Source organism: Miniopterus schreibersii, assembly GCF_964146895.1.
Source record: "Miniopterus schreibersii genome assembly, chromosome: 3".
In the NCBI taxonomy this organism is placed as follows: Eukaryota; Metazoa; Chordata; class Mammalia; order Chiroptera; family Miniopteridae; genus Miniopterus; species Miniopterus schreibersii.
The window spans coordinates 17826194-17851468 of record NC_138103.1 but is presented as its reverse complement, the minus strand read 5'-3'; the positions used below and the strand labels follow the sequence as shown (position 1 = coordinate 17851468).

General features: G+C 47.2%; 1 protein-coding gene across 9 annotated transcripts in view; it reads right to left on the bottom strand.

The window, feature by feature from the left end:
• Positions 1 to 25275, bottom strand: part of CLEC16A (C-type lectin domain containing 16A) — a 199126-nt gene that overhangs the window by 43589 nt on the left and 130262 nt on the right. For all 9 annotated transcript variants that reach the window (XM_081131421.1, XM_081131426.1, XM_081131420.1 and 6 more), the window contains 3 exons: positions 12197 to 12348; positions 9770 to 9974; positions 7911 to 8078 (listed from right to left, as the gene is read on the bottom strand). In XM_081131421.1, the coding sequence (XP_080987547.1) occupies positions 7911 to 8078; positions 9770 to 9974; positions 12197 to 12348 (525 nt within the window). The remainder of the gene's footprint in view (positions 1 to 7910; positions 8079 to 9769; positions 9975 to 12196; positions 12349 to 25275) is intronic.

Below are 25275 nucleotides of genomic sequence, written 5' to 3'. Positions count from 1 at the left end.
TTGGGGCAGGCAGGATTTTAAAGTTTCATTTCTGCTTTTTGTTCATGGCAGGCCAGGAACCTGAGGATCGGCCTCTACGTGACTGTGATCTCTAGCCTGGTTGGGAAGTGGTGGCTGTGGGAAAAGAATGTCTTTTTGTGTCACTGCTTTGCAGGTTTGAGAAGGCGGGCTTGGAGAATGAGGACTTGGGAATGTGCGAGTGTGGCTTACAGAGGATGGGAAAGGGGAACGCTTTGTCTATGACAGGGCTACTCTGAGTGTCCCCTCTCTAATGAAGGTGTGTCTTGTCAACCTCTGACATGCAGAGGCAGGTGGCAGAACCACCATGTGAGGCTGCTCAGCCATTCATTACCAACGCCAGCCTTTTTTTTTTAAATTTTTTTCCCATCCTCACCTGAGGATATTTTTTCCATTGCATTTCAGAGAGGATGGAAGGGAGGGAGAGGGGGAAGGAGAGGGAGAGGGAGAGAGAGAAACATTGATGTGGGAGAGACACATCAATTGGTTGCCTTCCACACTTGTCCCAACCAGGGCCGGGGATGGAGTCTGCAACCAAGGTACGTGCCCTTGGCCAGAATCGAACCTGGGACCCTTCAGTCTGCAGGCCGATGCTCTAACCACCGAGCCCAACCAGCTAGGGCACCAATGCCAGTCTTTAAGCCAATGGGAGTAAGAGGCAGAAAGTGGAGGCATGGATCTCAGCTGGCCTCATGTGAGCTCTGTGGTCTTGGTCTGAGCCTCTGCTTCTTATCTGAAGAGCAGTGCAAGTGATACCAGTTTCCAGTGCTGTTCAGAGGGTAGAATGAATGCATATAAAGGCATCTGGCACAGCTAATTCTTCTGGTCAACTACGCCCCACATGTCCAGAAATAGATGACTTTCCTGTCCAAAACATGTCCAGGGTTGGAGCCAATAACGTGGTTTTGCCTGATACCAGCGAGGTCTCAGGTGGTGAGAATTCACTTCAGAGGCATCAAAAGTGAGTCAGGAATTCAAGGGCATGGTGGTAGGGGCTCAGGGTCTGACCAGAGAGACCTGAGTTCAGAGCCTCGCTTAGAAGAAAGATTTTACTATTTTCTGTTTTTGCATGTGAAGAAGGACCAGATATCAGATACCCCTCTCCCCAATACATTTTACTTAAATAAAAAAAAAAAAGGAAAGAAAAGCAAGCCCACAGGGTCAGAATCAAGCTTCTGTAACCCGACCCCCCCCCCCCCCCCCAGGGCTGGAGTCTCTCACCAAGGAGCAGAAGGCAAGGAGGGATTAACAGGGAGTGGGGAGACTGGAGGAAGGTGGCGCGCCAGGCTCTCCTCCCTGTGTGACTAAAGAAAGGGTATTTTTTGCCTCGGGGAGCTGGAAGGAGATAACTGGCTCCAGTTTATAACTGGAAACAAGAAAAAGAACAGGCCTAAAAAATTAGTTTCTGGGAAACACTGCCATGAGATGACATTAGCACCTAGTGCGTTATGTCCAAGGGTGAAGTCAGAACTGAGGTCTATGAATTAAACATTGATCTTCTTTGCTTTTTCCCAATGTCAGTCGAGGCTCTGTGGTCAGCTGGCTGGCTCCAGGCACACTGTAGTCTTTGCATTCTTCTTCAGTTACTCAGCTGCCGGAGGCTGGCTCTGGAACTGCCGCTGCCTTTCCACAGAACTACTAGGTGTTCTGGTCAGCGACTGATGGGGCGGGTTTGCTTGCCTTTGAGAAAGATAACACCTGTGGAAAGCACAGTTCTCCTCCTGCGTGCTAGGATTTAAATGTTTGTCCAGAGACAGATGGCGCCATGGACTCAGTGGGACAAGAAGCTGGGACAAGAAGTGAGTAAAGCAGAGGTTGGCCCTGATGTGATGGAGTCCGACTCTGCAGCTGGCACCCTGAGCCACCACCAACTGGTACAGGTGCCAGGTGTGAGCAAGATGGTGCCGCCCCTGCTGCAGGGGCTTACAGTCTGAGACACAGAACAATTCATCCAGCCCAGCTTTGTTCCGCCAACCCTTGTCTCCACTTGCCATGGATAGTTACTCAGCACTGCTCTTGCATGGCCAGCAGTCAAGGGCAGGAGGACTAGGCCCCTAGTGCCTTTCATGCTAGTGCAGGACAGTGAGGCAGACAGGAAGACAAACAGGGCAACTTACTCATGGTAAGGGCTCTGAAAACCGTGGGAAAACAGTTCCTCAAAACATTACATTACCATCAGACCTAGCAATTCCACTCCTAGATAGATACCCGAAAGAACTGAAAACAGATGCTCAAACAAAAACTTGTACACCCACACTCATAGCAGCACTATTCACATTTGCCAGAAGGTGGAAACAACCCAATGGCCATCAATGGGTGAAAGAATGGGTGAACTAAATGAGGAACATTTATACAACGGAATATTATTCAGCCATGAAAAGGAATGAAGTTCTGACACCTGCTACAACATAAATAAACCTTGAAAACAGACTATGTCTGGGGAAAGAAGCCAGACACAATGGGTCATGGAGAGGCGCTGGGGACAGTATGTGTTGGAGGATTTTAAGCAGTCACTAGAGCTAAAAGGCTGGTGGGGCATGGCTGATGATAAACAACGCACAGAGGTCCACTTTTTTGGCCACATCATTAAGCCCCCATCAGTGAGGGCCAGTGGGTGTCAACCTGCCTGGCTGTTTCACTCAAATCCCCATAATGCCCTCTGGGCTGCAGAGCCCTTCTGTTTAGATAAGAAATAGGAAGGGCCCAGGAAGGACCTGAACAAGAGAGACAGTGATGTTTTGCCCGCTGCCCTGCCACCAGGTGAACGAACGCCTGTGAGCAGCCTCTTGGCCAGAAGGAGTCCAGGAGCGGGTGTTGAGGCTGCTCTGGGAGGCCAGAGACTTGGCCCTTTGACTGGAAGCCGCTGCCCCCTGATGACCAGGGCCACTTCTGAGGAGCAGCTTCTGTTCTGGGGTCTGCTGGTCCACTCGGTGTTCCTGGACAGACTGCCCTGGTGGGCTCATTTGGAAATTCACCCCTGCCCCTCTCCACCATTGGCAGTTTTCAGCAATCAGCTGAAACTGTAGGCCAGTGAGACAGGTCCTTGAGGGCACTAACCATGGAAGGCTGCACCTCAAAGCCAGACTCTAGAACCACTCCTGCCTGCCCACCCCAACACATGGGTCACCACAGGCCCCTCCCTCCCAGGCCAGGCACACACACACGCCTCTGCCCTCATGGAGCTGAACATTCTGTGGGGGCAAGAGCCATCAACATAAAACCAGCCAACAAATAGAATTTGTGATTTTTTTCCAAGCCAAATGGAAGAAGAAAAATATACCAAAGTAGCTAGTCGTCTATTAGCCCTGATTTATATTCTACTTTAATATCTCTTCCAAGGAAATGAAAGGCATATTTTCATCAAATATAATCATTTATAGCTTCTAGAGGAGAGACAAACTGCTCTATGACAATTACTTGGGCCTGCAGATAGAATTGGAAGATGTGTCATGACAGCGATAGCTTCTCCAGCACTCACCCTGAGGCAGGTGGCCAGAGTGAGGACCCTGCACAGCCTGGAAGTCTTCAACAGTGCAGCCTATGGCAAGGGCCACAGCAATACGCCTGGGCTCACGGGCCACAGCATTGGAGACCAGCCTGGGCCGTGCTTCTGATGACTCCCTCCAGCCCACTCTTTGGCTTTTGCAAACTTCTGAGAAAGGTGAGGGCAGTGAAATTCAGTTGATGAGCAACCGACCCAAATCTACCATCCAGTGCATCTGCCCTCCCAGGACGCACATCTCGCTCACTTTGGTGATGGAAATTAAGCAGGGGAATGCTGCTTACAATCTTCTGGGGTCTCAGTTCCCTCATGTTCCCTTGTGAAAGTGCCACAGACCAAACCACTCACATCTAGGGCCCCAGGGGAACTTCCTCGTCTCCCTGGTGTTCACAGAGGGAGAAAGCCGTAGGTGGGAAGTGCTGCGAGGCTGTGCTCATTCTTCACTCAGCGCCTAGTGAATGAAGGTCCAGCACCAGGCACTGATACTGTGGGAGCAGGACAGGCCTGGTTCCCATGGAAGTGCCATCTCCAAGGGGGAGAAAGACCATGGACAGTTACACAGACAGGTTGGCCAGTTAGGAATCCAAAGTCACAGGGAAAATAAACCAGGTTAATGTGATGGAGGAAAGGGGGTAACCTTTCAGGGGGGAGTGTGTGATCAGGAAAGGCCTCTCTGAGGAGACTGAGGCCCAAGTAATTAGTAGGAGGCAGTCACACAGATCTGGAGAAGAACATCCAATGCAAAGGTCCTGAGGCAGGAGAGAGTTCAGTGATTCTCAAAGTAGTGGTTCTCAAACTGTGGTCTGGGGAACCCTGGGGACCTCCCAGAGTCAGAACTACTTTCATAAAAATAACAAGACAGCATTTTCCTTCTATTTCCATTCTCCCAGGAGTATACAGAGTTTTCCAGGGGACACATAATGTACACTATTACAACAGGTAGAAAGCAGGAGCAGACACGAGAATCTAGCTATCTTCTAAAAAGCCAGATAGAGATTTGTAAAAATAGAAGACATGAGTTTTATTGTTGTTTTGGAAAAAGGAGTTGTTGCTCATAAAAACAAACAAACATGTTATTTGTTTCTGATGAGTTTATTTTTTAAAACATAAATAAGTAAATGCTTAAAGCATTTCTCAGTTTTAATTTCTAATCCTGGTCCCAGCCGGTTTGGCTCAGTGGACAGAGCGTCAGCCGGCAAACTGAAGGGTCCCGGGTTCAATTCCAGCCAAAGGCACGTACCTCTGCTGCAGGCTAGGTCCCCAGCCCTGGTCGGGGCACGTGCGGGAGGCAACCAATCGATGTGTCTCTCTCATTGATGTTTCTCTCTCTCTGCCCCCCCCCCCCCCACTCTCTCTGAAAAGCAATGGAAAAAATATCCTCGGGTGAGGGTTAAAAAAAATTCTAACCCCAGAATATCAACAGACATAATCCATATAAACCAAAGCTCTTTGGGTTCCCCAATACCTTTGAAAAGAATATAAGGGGGTCCTTAGGCCAAAATTTTGGCAAGTGCTGACTTAGAGGAGCAGCAGGGATGGTATGACCGTGAGGTAGGGGAGCTGCATCTGAGGAGCCAGCCGGAGCCAATCTCATAGTGATCACACAGGATCAGAGCGAGAGATTTGGATTTTAAGTGCAACTGGGAGCTACTGGAGGGTTGCAGGTAAAGGTGTGGTATGATCTGATTTCTGTTCTGGAAAGATTCCCTCTGGCTGAATGGGAGGGAGGGGATGAGACTGAAAGCCAGAGAATACGTAGGATGCTGTTGCCATGATCTAGGGGGAGATCCTGGAGGCTGGGAGGGGGAGAGTAAGTGTGATACATTCTGGAAGCAGAGCAGGCCAGTGGGTGTGGGAGAGGGAAGAGCAGGATTCAGATGATTCCGAGATGCTGGGTGGCTCAGCTGTGGGGCCAACTACTGAGACAGCAGGTGGTGAGGAGGGTGGGAGCCAGGGAAAGCTCCCCTCCCTGTTTCTGAGTGACGATGAGTCTCAATGGTTTCATCTTGCTCTTTAGGTCTCATCTCTAGCCGAGGCCAAGGCAGGAGGGGTGCGACGCCTCTCTATCCAAGGGCCCAGAACAGTCAACCTGGAAAGCACATCTATGAGCACTTTCCCACCCCAGCCCACACCTGAGTGGCACTTCCAGGGAAGAGACACAGCCAAAGGGTGGATGGCCACCTTCAAGCAACTACCTTTGGGCCACAGTTCCAATTGGCCCAACCTCACATACCCATTCCTGGCACCAGGAACAGGACACTGGCATTCCAGCTGTGCCAACTCCTCTACCAGGCAGGCCACTGTAGACATGGCCACGCCCCAGTACTGGGTGACCCCATAGCAACCCTGGGCCCAGAAGGGTGGGAGAAGTAAGCAATAAGTCATTGTGAGGCCTGCTGCAAACAGAGAGATGATTATGCCGATGCTGAAGAATGTGACATTTGGCTCTATTTATTTACTTACACTTGCCTTGTCTCAAAAAAGATGGAGCGGAAATAAGGCCAGGGCTTTTTTTCCTTAACCCATTACATCCCGAGCTGAAAGAAGCCCCACTGACCCTAAATAATTTCTTAACTAATATAATGTTAAATGTCAACTGTATCTCAATAAAAAATTACAAAGTGGTGCCTCTAAATTTATAATAAAATTACAACTTGTATATTGAGAGAGAGAAAGAAAGAAAAAGGCAGACAGGCAGAAAGAAAGAAAAAGGGAGGGAGGTAAGAAGAAAGAAAGGAAGAATTGATTTTTTACCAGGCCAATCTGTATTTAGTTAACCTAGACTCATGGTCATCATTTGTATGTACATAGTGACTATCTCTACAGAACAAGAAGCAACCTGGAGAATGTGTAACAAAGAGCCCTTCAGATCCCAGAGGGGTGGAATCACCTCACATTTCATAGCTGAAAACAGGCAGTGCGACAATCAGTCTCGTAGCCTAAGATTAGTTTTAAGAATAAAACAGCCCCGGCTTGGCTGGAAGCATAAACTGGTGCACTTTTTCCAGTGCACGCTGGGACTACATATATCAAGATAAAAAACTTCCCCTTTGATGGCAGATCCATTGCTGGGAGTTCATCCCACTGACACGTGAGGTTTGTACAACTACATAGATACCCTGAAGAGGTGCACGGTGACACTGCAAGAGCTAAACACTGGAAATGACCCAAATGGCCATCAGTACCAAATTTATAAAATATTTTTTTGGTCCCTCCATATCATAAAATACCAAGTTAACAAGCATGAAGTCGATTTATATGTGCTAAGATGTAATGCTGCCTTATTAAGTAAAACCATCCACGCACAGAATCACATACATGGTATAACCCCCCGTGTAAAAACAGACAAGCAAAGACACATATAATGAGATACAAAGAAACATTTCTGGAAGGATATGTAATGAAATTGTTAAAAGTGGTTACTTCTAGGGCCAAGTAGACTTATTTTTCATTTTATCATGTTCTGTTTGAATTTTCAAATACATGCTTACAGTATATGTATTTCTAAAATGGATTAAGCAAATCAAAGAATGAAAACAGAATGACTCACGGGGTGGAAGGGAAACAAGGATCCTGCTATTAGACAGGTTCTTATGGCTGTATTTTGTTTTTAAATAGATAACTGCTTTTGAAAACATTTTGCAACATTTGGGATTGAAGTGAAAACCTAAATGTGAGGAGGTTAAGTTGCAGGGGGCACAGGGCCCGTTTTTGAAGTTTTGCAGTGAAGAGCAAAGTTCTCTTTTGAGGGATGGGGGTACATATGGATTTGCTTAAATCAGAAGTGTTGGAACAGGAAGGGGAGAGCCTGTGTTTCTGGAGAAGCAGTTCTTTCTGCTCCGCCAAGTGTACCTTGAACTTTCTATTCATGTTTCTTTTCTGGGAGCGGAAAGGAGGGGGTTAGAGATGAGCTTTGTGAAAGTGGTTAGAGAGGCTTCCATATAGGAGACACTGGAAGCTGCCCCAGGGGCAGCAGGGACTTCTTCTGAAGTCTCACTTCTTTAGGGGGTTGTAGCAGAAACCACACACACTATCTTTTTCTAGTCATCCTACATGGAGAAGGAAATTACTCTCCCACAACCTCTTTACTAATCATCTAAGTATTTCCAAGAAACTTCTTTCTTAATTCTGAGAAGTCCTTCTACATCCCCAACAAATCTCTGGAAAACCAAAGCCCAGCAGCAGAACACCAAAGAGAAAGCCAAAATTTCTTTCTGTGGCTTGTGCTTAATCTTGTGCTATACTTTGATAAATTCTAAGAAATGTACCTGGTGCTTCCAAATGGCTGCATTTCGGAGAAGGGAGAAGCTTACATAAATAGGCTCAACAGAGGGAAAGCTCTGGAACACCCAGGGGGGACAAGCAATGGCGCAGGGTGGGGCCAGCTCACCTGGCACCTTGTCCACGGATGCAAATACAGAGCGCTGCACTGTGGGGTCACTGCTGCCTCGGCGGCATTGGTCGTAGAATCGGAAAGGCAGGTGCTGGGAGGAAGAGGAGGAGCCGAGTCCAAATCCTAGGACTTCAGTGGTCGGCTGGATCGGAAGGTCCAGGAGGGCTACATTCAAACAAACCGGTGGTCATGCTCAGTGAATGGGACAAAAGGGTAGGTGATGAGACTTTGGGTGGGGTGGTTGTAGCTGGAGTGGCCATGGCCCTGCCAGGTACATCCCTTGGGTGATGCAAAGCAGGCAACTGGCAGCCTCAAGCTGGGGAAACCAGGTGACACCACAGGTCTTGCCTGAGCCTCAAAACACAGCTGGTGCCGTTGATGGGTTCAGACAAGGATGCAGGGCCAGGGTGCACAGAGGTTTCTTGGATTCCATACACACAAGGCCAAGGCTTAGCCTGAGGTACAGTTTCAGACCCCAAGGCAAATGAGGCCAGTTCTGCCCTGAAAGTTCACAGATATGTGAGCATAGGGAAGAATGTGTGAGAGGAGATATGCACATATGCATGTGTGTATTTATGAGTGTGTGTTTATTTGTCACAGTTGCTTCCTCCCTTCCATAAACAAATCTCATGATATAGCAATTTGGAGGGGCTTTTAAAAATCAATTGAAGAAATACCCAAGGCGTTAGTTCTCACAGCCACTTTATGGCATAATTCTTAATTTTCAAATGAAATACTTAGCCTTCATGGCAGCTGTGAGAAACTGCTTTACATTTAAAAAAAAACCTCTATGAAAATAAATCTTAAAAGAAAGGACTGAATGATTTAAGTCGCTTTGCGCATTACAAATGCTTCTGTAATGATTTTGCAGGCCAAGTTTCAGCTAAGTGAGAAATAAGATGAGGACTACATGGAATGCAGGACTGCACAAATCAACGGGCGTGTGCAGAAATAACAATCCACAACGTCCAGAATTCCCACCCTCCGCGTCTTTATTTATAGGTAGAGAAAGCTCTCTTCCTCCCCCAGGGGGCTGGAAAGCCTCCCAGAGATGAACATCAGCGCTTGAACAAAAAGGCGTTGATGTCTTGAGTAAGACTATAATTTTAGTAGTTGATAGAACACCTTTTCCCCAAGGAAAATGCTAAGCCTTCCCCCCTGACGACTGGAACGCCCTCATCTCAGTGTCTTTACTTCTAAGAAAGCTAGGGGCTTCCTGACACTGGACAGGAGTGGGCCTCCTCGCAAATTCTCCATAATTCCTGTGAAATGTACAATGACTTCTGATTTTAGGGCTGGGTCCTAGGCCCTCACCAAGCAGGGAGAACTCTCATGGGAGCCAGGAAGAGATAGGCGTTAGAGTAGGAAGTTCTGCATTTGGGTTTTTCCAATTAGCTGCCTGTGTGATGTTGGGCAAGTCATGGAGCCTGTTTACTTGTCTATAAAACGGGCAGAACAGGCCCTACCAATCTCAAGGATTATTTTAAGAATCAAAGGTGGTACAGGAACGGTGAAGCATTTTATGAACATCAGCTGGAGAATATCTATGCCGGAGTGAAGACAACTCATCCCACAATGATGCCTGCCTTTTCAAGGCCTCTCCCTGGGTCAGGAGAGCTCTCCTTCTCTTCCAGAAAGCCCTAGAAACTCTCTAGAAATCCAATACTTAGGAAGTAGGAAATTCTGAGAAGATTCTCCATTCTCTCACCAAAACACAATTAATTCCTGAACAGTATATGTCCTTTTCCGGAGGAGTTATGAGGCTTCTCAAGGTCAATGTGAGAACCATACTGACAGTGCTGTGGCTGCTTCTTACCCAAGGGCTCAGAGGACACTGCACCAGGACCACCACTCACCAGCTATCCTCTGCATCTTCATGCGCCTCGCCTGGATGCGGCCCTTGGCCAGGCGCTGCTTGGCGATGATGCAGCGGATGTGGTCTGAGAAGACAAAGGTGGCTTGGAGGATGGGGAAGGGCTTGGAGTGGGGGCTGGATGCAGGCTTGTGGATGGTGATATTCAGGGCACGGCTGTCGTCTTCTACACCAGTCACCTGCATGTCCTGCAGGGAGAGGTGACAGAAAATGGTTTGTTAGGTCCATGAGGGTGACTGCTCAGAAGCTGTGGGATAGATATCTCATCTACAAGAGGCCCTCCACCTCCAATTTCAACTTTGCTTTTGTTCTGAAGGAGACCATCAGCCACCCAAGTCTAAGACAGTCAAGCACAGACACAAGCCAGACCAGGCCTAGCAGGAGAAGACAGCATGGGAAGCACAGAGCACTTAAAAGGAGCAGTGCTGATTGTGGTGGTGGCACTGTCCACAGGACGACCTGAGTCAGCCAGTGAACAAATGGGTACAGGGTGCACCAGCCTCTTCAAGGGGCCCTGGTCACCCAACAGTCAAACTCCAAAATTTGTTACTTCTGAGAAGCCAGTGATAACAACCCAAAATCTCTATGCCATCTGGCACGATATTAGATATATTGACTCATCTACAAACCAATTTCTTCCTTTTTCTCTTAAGAAGGGGGCATCATTAGCACCCGTTTGCATGTCTCTGAAGAATTTCTGGTTCCTGAAGGAAAGAGCTAACTCCAAGAAAGAGAAGGGAGGGTCAATCAGCAGGCATCTGAGGAAAACTGTGTTTAAAGCTGGAGAAGGAACTCACATACAACAAGTGTAATTAAGGATAAATCCAATCTAAAACCTTAGGACGGATTCTGCGTAAAAAATGTGCTTCCCACAAAGGTTTGAGGTGATTTAAGATAAAAGCCTGAGACAGGAGATAGACACAAACATCAGACAGGAGGCGGGAAAAGCGTTGAAAAAAGGCTCATTAAGATGGTTGCTGTTCATAGGCATTAAATCTGGTGCAGGCTCTGTGGAAATACCTGCATGAAAACGCTGCAGTGGGGATTAGATGAGATATTACACATTTAAAAAGGAGAGTTTGGCACACAGTAACGGCCTGACAAATAGTGGCTATTGGAAGATCACCAAAAGAAAAGGTTTATGTGGCTTTCATTGTCTGATGGAGGACATGTATTAATCCTTCGAGGAAGAAAAACACTTTCCTAATACTAAATTCTAAAGGAAATTGATCATAAGCCTAGATAAATAAAAAGCACTAAGTCACCTAATGGACAACCACTTACGTGGAAGTCTTTTTATAAATAAAAGATTCTTCATATAGTTCTTTCTCACATCACCCTTGGTAAAAGACATTTTTTAAATGGAAAGATCTTGAAAAAGAGGAGGTTGGGGAAAAGGTTGCAAGGCATCTTTAAACACGTGGGTGGTTCTCTTGGAGAGCAGCACGCTGTGGCAGGTCCCACTGCGGAGAGCAGGATGTGGGTCAGCCTGAGCAAGGCCTTGCCAGCTACCAGCCTGCCCAGCAAGGAAAGGCCTGCCTCAGGGCAGGGCGAGTCTCAGGTCTGTAAGAGTGCACTGGGCATTCAGGGACTGGGGTCTGTGGGAGGTATGACCTGGAAGGCTGGTTTCAACTCTTCCAGTTCTGCACTTCAGTCAATGAACCAGCTGGCATTACTCACCTATCACAGAGATAAACATTGAGAAAACGCAACCCCCGACTTGGCTTTTGGCAATTTTGAGCCCAGCTCTGCTGAAGAAGGGGTGGGGACAAAGGAATGGTTACATACTGCCAGCAGCAACAATCATTTCGAACAAAAATTTAGCAGTGTCCATGAACACTGAAGCCAGCCATACCCCAACTTCTTGGGATCAGCCTTGGGAAACCCTTGCCCAAGTGCGCAGGAAGTAAGGTCAATTCTGTTCACCACAGCACTGTTTATAAAGGTAAAAAGCTAGAAAGAGCCACAGGGCACTGGCTAACTATGCCTTGGTATTGTCAGGCAGCAATGAAAAGAATATCAGTAAGTCTGCACATATTAACATGGTTAGTTCTCCAAGAGATAAAAAATGTTGAGTGAAAAAGGCAAAATTTAGACTACATTCAATGTCACACTATAAAAAATACACACATGTACCCCTCTCAGGTATATGTACACAATTTTTAAAAACAGTATAGGTAGTTATATTTAAATATGCATTTAATAGAGAACCAGATATGGAAGGATTACTGATAACGGGAGGAGGGGAGTGTAAGAATTGGGTTTGGGTCAAAGAGGGCTTGACCCGTATCTGTGAGATATTTTAATTTTTTCGGGCCCTTGTGTTACTAGAAATTAACTGTAAAGATGACACTTGTGTGTGTTTGTACAGTCAGCGGAGAGGAGCTTTTGGAGTTGTTGGCCACCGTACCTGCAGGAGGCCCGCGAACTTGACCACTCCCCAGCCAAGCCTGGACACGTCGGGTTCCACCAGACTCATCTGATAAATATCGACAGCCAGGAATCGCTGGACCATGCCACCATCCTTGGTGATCACCGTGCAGGCAATCAGGTCGCTGTTGTCTGGGAGGAGGGAGAGAGAGCAGAATGAGCTGGAGTCTGGCTTCCCAGCCTGATGGAGACACTGGGCAGCAGAGTCCAGTGGTCAGAGCCCAGACTGGGAATCACACACACCTGGGTTGAGTCCCTCCTCTGAGTCAAACTAGGCAACTTTCTTTACCTCTCTGGGCTTCAGATTCCTCATTTGAAAAATGGGAATGCCGTCCATCCCCCTCAGAGTGCTATCTGTGAGGCCTGATATAAAGCACACAGAGCCTCAGTGCAATGTTTACTACACAGTAGGTGCTCAGACTAGCTAAAAAAATAAACTAAGAACCTTGGTAACATTTCAGCGCTTCCTTGCAGGCCACTAGAGGTTTACACTGTGATGGTGTTCGCCTAAATTAAGACAGCAAGGGAAGAGTCCCCTGCTCGGTTACAGAACAACCAAGCCCTCAAACTGGTGTCTGGCAATGTAGAACTGAGCTCTGCACTAGATGCTGTGTGATCCTGGGCAAGGCGCCCAGCCCCTCTGAACCAGTTTTCCATCTGGAAGATGAGAATAATGTCCCCTTTCGTCAGACATTTGGTGCATTGAATGAGAACAAACAGGTAAAAAATTTAGGAATTCAGGATGGGGTCCTCAGTGTATGCTGGGTCCCTTCTCTTACTTGAAAATTATCTTCAAATTTGATGTCTAATTTAGTGCCTACTCTGATGACAATGAAATCGCCAGGACCATTAAGTCTACTGCCTGCTTTGAGTTCCCTCTAATGGAATCCTCTGCTATATGTCTTAAAAGAAACAGCCAAACCAGGAAACACCTAAATGCCCCCAAACAGGGGAACATTTTGAGTATGATTTTTTCCCCATCACATGGAAAATTATATACCCATTTAAAAATTATGTTTAAACAAACTGAACAGTGGTTACCTATGGGGAGGGGGGAGTGAGAATTGGGGGTAGGAGTGTGTGTGTGTGTGTGATTGGTGGGGGGAGAGGAGATATCAATAACCTTTAATTTTTGCTCTCTATATAGCTGTTTTGTTTGAAATTGTTTTAAAATGAGAAAGTATTAAAAATGTACATTTGAAATATATATTAAAAATCCAACTACAAATCTTATTTACAAATAATTGCAGTGACACTGGAAAAGACATTAAAATTTTAGATGAAAACATTCTTACTATGATTTTGACATATTAAAAAGAAAAGATATACCTACAAAGAAATACAAGTGCAGCGAACTATACTAAAATCTTAAAAGAAGTCTCTGATTAGAAGACAGCTTTGAGGTAAAAATTTTATCATCAAATTCACCCATTTTAAGTGTATAGTTTGGATTTTAGTAAATTTACAGCTGTGCACAACTACATCGCAGCTGTAGAAGACTTCCATCACCCGGATAAGTCCTATCAGGAACACTGTAACCTAATATTCAGCGTGAATTTATTGGTGGTGGGGGGAAGAGTGGTCACAAAGATGGTATAAATTCTGGGCCAAACACATGTGATAACAAACTTGGGCTCAGGTATTCGGCAAGGCTCCCCCCACCACTTTTACTTTTCAGTTAGATCTAAGGAATGATAGATCCATTTCTCCTCTCCCTCAGGCACCCCCTCCCCATGCACACTTCAGTTTAACCCTCTGAGAGCATAATCTTTTGGGGATTCTGGCCTCATGGGGATGAATGTCTTCCAATCTGTCTTCTCAGCTTTTCCAGGCCTCACGTTTCTGTCTTTTCTTCCCATGGCAAATGCCAGCACCACACAGGCTTAGGTCTCTGGACTGCACTTTCTTACTATCTAGAAGGCAAGAACCTTCCTCCCTTTCCCAATAGTACAGCCAGTATTTGAAAAGATTTCCAAAAATTATTTTATCCAGAATTTCTGGTTCCATACTGGAAGATATCTACATTATCAGAAATGTAAGTCATCATTTTCATTCTTATAAACATGTTCTTTGTGGTAGGTATCATTTATTTTCTTTACTCAATACTTAAGACATGTTTCTCAGTGGGAATCTTTTACTTTTTAAGAACAGAAAACAAAACTAAATGAATATAGCATGCATTTCCTTTCCTTTTTTTCCTTTCTCTTTCTCTCCCCGCTCCCCTCCCCGCCTAAACAGGACAAGTGTGCCTTCTTTCCTACACTCACAAAGGGCGTGCCCTGGGAAAGCAGGCACGGCCACAGGTGTTGGTATCTGTGGGGCGTGCTGATGACAGTGGGTTTGTCAGCAGGCAACCCCCTCCTAAAGCCCAGCGGCCTCAGGGCCTTCAGGGGAAAAAGACCTACCACCTCTGCCACAAAGAACAAAAAAAGGAAGAGCTAAACCCCAAAGCGGAACAACTTTCAGCAGTGCAATTGAGGCATCAAAGCCCTGTGAGAGATTTCATAAGAAAACTAAAAGCAACTGTCACCATGAGACAGGGCCGCTCTGAGAGGGAGAGAGCCCTGGCCTTTCAGAACCTGTGGGGCAGTTAAGGAGAAACACAGCGGCTTCCGAGGACTAAAGAGAAGGGCGCCTGACTGAGGAGAAAGGGGATGCTGGTTGGGGGACCCGTTTGGGGTCCTCTCCGGTGTCATTTTAGAGAACTCCTTCACCACCCCGGCCCTCAGCTGCTCTGTCTAGGGGATGGGGGCTGTCTGGCCACCTCAGGACAGCCACGATGTCTTGGGAGGAGGAGGACCCAGGAGACAGCTGCTGAGGCAACCCAGTTGTGCCCAGAGCCTGTCCTCCGCCTGAGGCCTTCATGCAGGCGCCTGGGAATGTGGCTCGGAGCCAGGGAGAGCCGTGCCCGAGGCGGAGGTACCGGGAGGCTCGTGAGCCTCGCTGCCCGCCCCTTAGGAGTGGCCGTGGCCAGGGGAAGCCAGCGCAGGCACAGGGCCGCTGTGCGCACTGCCCGCATCTCACTGCCACCGCCCGGGCCTTCTCCCACCGAGGCGCCTCAAAAGGGGTGAGGTCTAGGACTCTTTTAAAAAGAAAATTACAGACAATTATCAGAAGACAACATAGGAGAGTAGCCACATGACCTCAGGGGAGGGAAAGGATTTCTTTAAAAAGGAACAAGAATCAATACGTACAAATAAATAAGCATAAGGTTGATAAACTAACTCCATCAAAATTAAAATTTAACTCATATGTAACAAGTGACTTTACAATTTCATGCATAACAGACGAGGGGAAATATATGCAAAGTATCTCTAAGAGGCAAGAGATGAGTAAAGTAGGAAAAGTGAAGGGCTCCCACAGGCCACCCACAGATGAGAGAATGGGGACAGCCACCAAACACACACAAAGGTGCTCACCCTCCTGAGAAGTGAGGAAGCATCAAACAAGAGACCGTCCTCTACCCACCAGACTGGCAGAAACAAAAATGTCCAATGACATCAAGGATTGGTGAGGACAAACAAAAACTGGCATTCTCAAAAACTGCTAGGAGGAGAATCACTTAACATAGCCATTCTGAAGGGCAAATTAGCATTATTTATTAAAACTGAAAGTTTCACACCATATGACCCTCCAGTTGGTAAGTTCCCAAGAGAAACACACTTGTGGGCCAAGGGACATGAATAAGAATGCTGACAGCAGGATTTGGGTCTGTAATATCCAGTAACAGAAGAAAGCCTAAAAAAAAAAATGTGTATATTTATTCAGTGCAAAGCCATATGGCAATGACAGGAACCAGTTAGATCTCTAGGTATTTCAAGAACATACTGTTGAGTGGAAAAAGCAATTTGCAGCATGACACATGCAGTGTAACACAATTTGTGTAAAATTAAACCACACAAAATGAAACTGTATATTTTCTATGGGTTCAAGCATGTGGATGTAAAAGAAAATGTAAGAAAATGTCTGGCGGGTGCAGTGATACCTGTTGGGATACAGGGTACAGGGTCAAGGTCATTTTCATTGTTATGGAATGGTCTGATTTTTTAAAGGGAAAAGCGGTATGTTATTTGTGTATTTAAGATTAAATAAAGAGAAACGTTAATCTCTTCCATACTCAAACACAAAGGGCCTCAGGTCCTCCGGGGGGAAGCAGCAGCAGGCCATGCTGTTGGTCAGCCAGCTCTGCCTAATGCCCAAGGTGGTGACAATCATCTCGGAAGGACAATGGCAAGTCGAAGGCTTTCCCACAGCACCTCTCGGTACAGAGGTGTGCATGTTTCCAATCCGGCCAGGCCCGTGAGCTGAAGAACTCTGGCACCCAGTTACACAAACACGTGGGTGTTTGGTGCTGTACTAGGGAACCGGACCCCAAAGAATGTGCCTTGGCCCTACTGCAAGGGGCTCAGGGGCTCACAGGGACACTGGGAATAGGGACCAAGTCTCCATCTGGGTATCCCAGGGGCAGAGCAGGTGGGCTCACAGATGTCTCCACCGCACCCCAGGACCACGAAGGTGCAGCGTACCTCCTAGTGGACCCACAGTCCAGGGAGAGGTGAATGTCCCTCCTACTCCTAGGCACTGCCTTTGTTTCATTTATTTAAAAGGGGAGATTTGCCATTTTATTTTATTTGAAAACATTAAGCTTATCAATCTCTCTGAATAGATAACATAACACATTCATATGTTCCCACTTAAAAAGTATGAATTTTTTTACAGTGGATGTTAAGTCTTCCATCCACTATGCTTTTGGAGTGTACACGTAGGTACATTCTCTCCACCTTGTCTTTCACAAACAGTGGAATGTCACCCCCTCAGTGTTGTGCTTTTGCCACTCAGCCACAAGTCTTGGTGACCATCAGCACAGAGACCCTGCTCGCTCTTTTTCAGAGCCATACCCTCTCCCACTGTCGGGATAACTAAGTGACTCAACAACTCCCAGCTGATGGAACATTCTTACTCACCTCTGCATGTGAGAGTAATTCTATACCAGCAAAGAACTTGCACTTAATTTTTCTCTTCAAAGCACTCACAAAGTTTTACTAAAATAAGTTTCAAAAGGAAACTTTGTATCACTGCCATGAATGGAAAACCAGAAGTTCTTATAATAAGGTGACCACAAAAATAAAATTAAAAGACAGTGTGAGCTCTGACCGGTGTTGCTCAGTGGTTAGAATGTCGGACCTCGCACCAAAGGGTTGTGGGTTCAATTCCTGGTCAAGGGCACATACTGGGTTGCAGGTTCAATCCCTGGCCCCAGTTGGGGAGCGTGTGGGAGGGAACCAATCGATGTGTCTCTCATTGATAATTCTCTCTCTCTCCCCCACCCTCCCTCCTTTCTACTCTCTCTAAAAATCAATGGGAAAAATATCCTCAGGTGAGGATTCACACACACACACACACACACACACACACACACACTCTCTCTCTCTCTCTCTCTCTCTCTCTCTCTCTCTCTCTCTCTCTTTCTCTCTCTCTCTCTCTGTGATTAACTTACAGCCTAAAGAAAGCTATTTGGATAAAAAGGGAGGCTCAAGAGTTAGAGAAGTTCTAAGACAAACTAGTACCAACCTGAGGCTTTCTCCTTAAAGTAATAGAAAGGACCAGAGAGGCATTGAAATGGATTTCCTCAGGGACAATACTTTCCAAAGATGGCCACAGCAATGTCTCCCACCCTACAAGCTCTTCTTACAGTGTGACCTTGACCCTCTTCCCGTCAAGGGGTGGGGTCTCTGTCTTTTCTCCTTGAACCTGAGTGGGCATCTATGATTGCCTAGACCAAGAGAGTATAGTGGAAATGGCCCTATATGATTTCTGAGGCAAGGTCATAGAAATGCTCTTAAAACCTATCCCCCATGCTGTGAAAAGCCCAAGCAGCCAGGGAGCACCCCAAGAAAAGCCAAGGTCCCAGGCCAACACCCAGCCCCAGCCTCCCAGGTCGCAGCTGATGGTCCTCTAGTCCCCAGTGAAGCCACTCTAGCGGACGCCATGCGGAGCAGAGAGGAGCTAGTCCCACTGAGCCCTGGGCAAATCACAGACCTGTGAGCAAAATGAACGACTGTAGTTGTTTTAAGTCACTTAATTTTAAGATAGTTTGTTACTCAGAAATAGAAAATTTCAACAGTGATTCATTGTAATTTAATGTAATTTAGTGCTGTATCCAGGCACACTTAGAATTCTAACATTCTTTCAGCACCACCAAGGAAGGGGCTGCACTCCACATTGTGGAAGATGGGCCTGGATTTCAGACGTGCAAAAGGTCCTGCAGTGCCTATCGGAATGAAGGAAAAGGAATGGAGCCATTTCCCAGCCAAAGTTTAAGATGTTGGGAAAGAGAAGGAGAAAAGGAAAATGCACGAAAGAGCCACTTTACCATGAAGTGCAGAATCAGAGCAACTTGCCCAGGCAAAAGTATCTTGGACTTTGGAGCCATGGAGGCCTGGGTTCAAATCCCAGCCGCGCCATTAATAACGGTGGGGCCCTGGACTGGCCACCTCCCTTTCTGCATTGCAGGTTCCTCACATATAACACTAAAACCTAGCCCCTTGCAGGACTGCTGAGGGAATCAGAGAGGCCTGGGGCTATGCCCGGAGGAATGCCCGGAGGGCACCACACACACAGGCTGTGTGGCCTTCATCAGCAGTGGTTACCACTTGGAAGTGCCCTGACTTTTTGGAGCCATGACTCTAGTCAGAACCATTCTGCTTGAGGTGAAGTTATGCTTTCTGAATGCAGGCTCTAGAGTAAGCAAGGCTCTACAGAGGGAGAAATGAATCATGGCTTTGGTTGTTCCTCAGAACTCCTGGGGGGCCATGGACAGTGAGTTACACAGTACCTCCCAATCCCCTATCTGTGGTTGCCCTACCTACATAGTCACTCTCCACTACATGTACCTGTCTTAACTCCTACTGCACCCCAACGCCAGCCGGTTTCATTATCCCATCCACTCCCTCCCTCCTGGTTGAGGCCTGCTCTCTACCTAATGTAAGCCCCAAGAAGGCATTACCCTGACCTGTCTCCTCCAGGGCCATAAACCCAGGAAGGGGCTGGGCAGGGGGAGGTACAGAAGAAGTATTTATTATAGGCCGGAGGGATGCTAATTCCTTCTGGTCCTCCCGTTTTGAGGCAAAAGACTTCTGGACCAGCTGTCCTTTTAGCCCTTGGGCTGCAGCCTTTCTCCATAGCTCCTTCTGACAGTGCAGCTCATTACTGGGCAATAACTTGGGCTGACCGATTTTGCTATATTTAAATGATCCCTTCGTAATAAAATATGGGTGCCAATACCATAAGTTAATTCTTGACATTGGTGGCTCCACACACATTTAGAATTGATGTCTTTATCCCTACAGTGAGGTTTCAAGGCCAGTGAGGTTCCAGTGCTTTGAAATACAACACCGTGGGCTTTAGGGCCAATGCTTAGATACCACCACAGGTAGGACTTGTCTTTCAGGCACATGTTGTTAATCAGAGGTCACAAGGGCCCAGGAACAGGGTACACTGATTCCTTGAGAAAGGCAGGCTCATCATGGGTACGATTCCAAGATACCAGGCCCACGGGGAGACTTTAAAGCTGATAGGAGACCAAGATTTCCTTTGTAAGCAGAAAGGAACCTGTGGTCCCCACCCCTCCTTGCATCCAAGAGCAGGTTGAATTTCTCCTCCAGGACCTGCATGTGTGCCAGGCATTAGTGAGGGAGAGACTGCAGTGGCCTGTGGGCCCTCCCAGGGTGACCTAAGGCAATGGGATCATGGACTTTCTGGGAATTGGTGGCCCTGTTCTGTGGGGATTCAGAGCCACCTGGGGCTTTGGTTCTCTGAAGCCACCTACTGAGAGTGTCAGGGCTGAGGTTTTGGTGAGGGGACCCCCACAGTGCCCCCAGCAGTTTATGACTGCTGCTGAAACCACAACCAGCCTTTACTGAGTGCTTCTGTGTGCCAGGTGCTGAGTTCCCACTTGATATGTTCCGGGATCCTATGAGGTTGGCTCACTGATTCCAGGGGACACAAACTGTGAGTCGTCAAGTAAGTTCCCCAACACACAAAACCAATAGTGAATGTGTGACCTTCACACCATCCTGAACAGGCCAATTGTAACCTGGGTTCTAGTCCTGTGGGTGGGGCCAGAGAGAGGACTGGCCCTCATTTCCCTCAGAGATGGGGACACCTTTGACCCCGCTTGGCTGGTTCTGGCAGGAGGACAGTAACATGACACAAGCTCTCAACACGCAGGCCTGAGAGGTTCTGATTTCATGGTGGCGGATGGTGTGAAGTTACCTGTGTGCTCCTGGGCTGCCCTTGGCAAGGTTCTCCCTTCACCAGGAACTTGGTGGCCCCTTTCAGCAGCACATATGGACCAAACCCCTGCCCTCAGACCTTTCAGACCAGTGCATAGATGGCAGCCCTTGGAGCTGTCCAACACTGGGAATCAGCTGTGGAAGACAGAGAAGGTGCTCTGTGGCACTGAATAAAGCCTTGACAGTGACTCCAGGGAGAACCGGCTGGCATGGCTCCCTGATGACAGAACACAGCTGAGGAGAGAGGCAGTAATGCATGGCGGGGAAGTGACTGATAAAGCATCGGGCACCAGTTGGCTCTCTGGGAAGGGAGGGTGGGGGGGATGGAGAAGGAGAGGCAGGCACATCAGTACAAGGCAGTCAATCAGAAGCCCAGCAGGAAAGTGCAATCCATCTCCCAAATGTCACTACTCTATCAATATCCACTACAAGAATGAAATGATAGCCGATCCAGGGCGTAAGAAAGTTACTCATACGCTGCCTTGGGAGCCACCCTGAGTGCTCTGAGAAGGAAGCCTTGTGCTGATTCAAATGCAACCCAGCAGAGCTGGGGCGACAGGGAACGTGGTAAATTCTACAGACCCAGCACAGGAGAATGGGCTTGTATGAGCGACACCCAGACCTTCTTGAGCCTGATTAATGCCAGGGGAAGACTCTACTTATGGCCCATAACACTCTGAAGTCAAAACAAGAAAGAGATCCGGTTGTTCCCACTCAGGGTGTGAACCAATGCACTCAATTAGGCTGGCTGCTTCTCCTGACTGTCAAATCAATCCTTCGAGGAAAATTAAGTAACCATTTCTCCATCAACCAGCAACAGCTTATGGGTTATTTGCTGCAAGTAGCAATCAATTACTTTGTCTTTGAAGCTCCCTAAAGCCTTCCTTCCCAGCACAGTACCAGGGCAGGTGTAAAGTGCAATATTTCCTGGATGGAGAGTTTTGTCACATTTCTACTGCCAGGCACAGAGTCTAGTCCCTCCAAGAATAAAGAGAAAAAATGTTACCAGTGTTGCTCCTGGGATTTGCAAGGGGAGTGGCAGTTGGGGATACAGATATTAGGATGTGGGCTAAAATCTAGTCACCCAGGGAAAATGACCTAGTGCTCAGTTCCAAGATTTCAACCACGATCACCAGGGCTACCCCAACAGTTGCCACACTGGGGAACTGGCCCTTGGCCTCCTCTCCACCCACCCCTACCCAGAGCTCTGAGAACTCTGTGCTCTCCTAATACATTCCAAATCCACTGCCCCACCTATAACCACAGCTCTAAATGCAGGGAGCCATGCAGGGAACAGTTGCCAACCAGGCCTGAGTGCTGGCGACCAGGAGCTGAGCTGTAGCTCTGCCACTCTCTAGTTGTGTTGATGCTGGGCACGTGACTTTGTGACTTTGCTTCGGTTGCCTCATCTGTGGGCCAGGGTAATAAAATGACAAATGACCTTACGGCTCTACTTCATGATATGCACACTGATGAATTTAGGGATAAGGGCACTGATGTCTGCAATTTACTTTGTAATGCACCAAAAAAAGAGAAAAAATAGAAAAGCTGGGTTGATGGCTGAACAGAGGAGTAGATATGTGAGAGGTCCATTTTCTGGCCAGGAGCCTGAGGCTTGGGGACAGTGCTGGGCTTTGGCTTAGAGCCACCTGCTTCCAGAGGAGGGGTTTTCCAGGACTCCTTCTTTCCTCTTGCTTGAAACACCATGACTAGTAAAACAGCGTAACCGATTTTCACAAAGCAACCCGTCACATGTCTTCATCTTTCCCTCTTGGAAAATTTCAAGAAATTCTTTTCTTGGGAAAACAAAGAATGAGACTTTTCTTACTGCCACACGTCCAGGCATGCGTGGGGCACCTCCCTCTGACTGCTCAAATCTACATAAGGATGGGCAACTTGCAAAAGCTCTAGTCCTTGTTCCTTCTTTGCACTAAACAAAGTTCACAGACAGACAACTCGGTGAAAACATAATTACCAGAAACAGAATCCAAATGAGCAGCAATTCCAAGTAGAGCCTGGCATATCCCCTTATCAAGTGACACAGCCTGCCACCAGAGGCACAGCGATCTGATCTTTATAATGCATTGGTGACCACACTTATCTCTACACTCACTCTCCCCGGAATGCCACATTTGCATAGTACATTGCATAATTTCCTCTCTGAAAATGGCCCTGTTTAGCATGAGTAAATAAAGTTACCTAACTCTGTGGCAGCTGAATGGAATACTTGAGATTTCCAAGAAAAGATTTGAATACCTAAGCTCTTCACTATGCAAGACAGTCTAACACAGAATGACTTTCGGTACAGCTCCCTCCTTCCTGCAGCCCAGCAGCAGAAGATGGAGATGTCCTGGTCTTTAGGAGCCCATGTGTCCTTGCTCCCATTCCCCACTCCCCTAATTTCTCTGCTCTGGGCTCCTCCACCGGATGTGGTCAAGCCCACCTGGGCTTGGATCAAGGTCCTGCCTTTCCCTTCCTTCTTTTACTCTTCCACCAGTCTCTCCACCAACTCCTTGCCTGCTGGCTACTAGGTGCCAGGGACTGGGCTACAGGGATGAAGGAGGGTAGAGACATCCTTGCTCTGGGCGATCTTTCTGAGCCTCAGTCTCCTTATCTGTAAAACGGACACATTGCTTACTTCATAAGGATTCTGTGAGGAACAAATGAGATGAGATGCAGAAAAAGTGTGTGATTTTTCTCTGCATGGGTCATGTGGGCACATATCTCCTTTCTTCCTCTTTCCTTCTCTGGATAGAAGGTTCTAGAAGACAGGGCCAAATCTTCCCTTGGATTTCCTCTTTAAGATACTTCATCAGAAAACTGCACGTGGGTATTCTAGAGAGCAGATCATGGCCCAGGAAATTCTCCCTTCTTGAGCAGGGGAGGAGTAGAAAGGGGGGGGTTCTACCTGGGAGAGAACATCAACTAGAGAGTTTCCCAAGTGTTAAAACCCCCAGGGTTTAATATTGCTAATGCCACTAAAGAAGGCATATGTGGGCACCACACAAGCATCCGTGGGGGATCCGTGTATCCCCAGATGCTGGCTAAACTTCAGGGAGCTCTTCTGGTCAATGGCTCCGAGCTTAGCCTTCAAGGCCCTTCTTGGGTGGGAAATGTTCTCTTTGCTAATATCCAACTTGGACCTTCCCTTGAGATGGGCCAGTCGGTGGAAGAAAATGGCTTTGTAGACAGACTGTTTACATCCACTGTCCCCCTCACTGTCTCAGACTTTTTATTCAAGCATTTCTGTAGCACTTTCTCTACACTGGATCATGTGCTTGGCAAAGGAGATCACAGAGATGGGCAAGACTCACCTCTCAGCAGCTCCTGTTCTGTGGGGGAGACTAAACAAGTGACCATTACATTACAATGTGACAAAGGCCACTGCAGAGAAAGATCAGGGGGCTATAGAATCCTAGAAGAGGGGCCACCAACACAGCCCAAGGGTCAGGGATGGCTTCCTGCAGGAGCTTATGTTTTAACTGAATCCTGAAAGAAGCCCAGAAATTGGTTAAGCAGAGGAGGAAAGCGGCACTTCAGGCTGAATCAAGCTGTCATCTGTCTCCAGAGGGCTAACAGTCCTCTCTGATATGCTCTTGCATCTGACCCTTCCTGGACCAGCCTCCCATTTTCCACCAGCCCTTTGGGGTTTCAGGCTGTTTGCCTCATTCTGACTGGAACAGCTGAAGGGGTGCCCACATGGTCTCCTTGCCCATCACGGGGGTCTTCCCCTTTGTTTGCCTCTCTGAGTCACACCTCTTGGGGCAGCAGTCACACAGGGGAGGGGCCAGGCTGTGCAGTGTGGCCCCCAGTACACTACTACCTACTCTGGCACCCTCTCCAGAAAACGGGGATGGCTGAACAGAACTCTCCCTCTCAGACTGCTGTGAAGACTAAGCCATACTCGTAAAGGGCTAGAAAAGCGCCTGGCCCTGAGGAATAACAGAAGTTCTCTGAATGCAGCTGAGCAAGAGGGTCTGATGAGAACAGTGAGCTGAGGGCGAGAAGAGGCCTGGGTTTGGGTCCCAGCTGGGCACTTATGAAGCTGCAAGGCCTTTGTCAAGGCAACTGACCTTTCTTGGGTGGGCCTCAGTTTCCTTCCCTCTCAAATGAAGAGGCTGGGACTAAACCACATGCCTCTTTTCTGATGGGAAAGAACGTCTAAATTTCATACCAGGGGACACATTTATGGCCGTTTGGCAGAAATTAGTTCACAGAGTGAATGCTTACCGGCATAGCAGTCTGATTTTTAATTAGCTTGTGGGAATTCAGTATACTTCAAACATTAGCAGTAAAATATGGGAGACCTCTGGTGAAGACAAGCCATACCTTTGGGCTTAAACAAAAGCTGTATACTTCACACACGAAATTGCCTGCTTTATGTTTCAAATCTCTAGTGCTCAAGCTGAGTGTCAATAAACATTTGGCACTAGAACAATACTTTCAAAGCATGTGATTTAAAGTGATACGGTTAAAATGAAACGAAATCTTATCAGCCTAACTACATCTACACACCCAATCAGAAGCCCTTTTTAAAATTATTAAGCTATGTTTCAAACAAGATAAAAATTAAAAAATCTCAACTATTTTTCCCTTGAAGTTTTTTCTTCTTTTAAAAATGAACTTGAACATAAAGCCCTCTATTAAATTCATGAAGAACAAAATGAGACGGAACTTTATTCATTCGTTCATTTTACTTCAGTCATTCAAGGCGGTGGGTCCTCACGCAGCCCTCTGAGCATGTGTTGAAGTCAGCAGCAGAAAA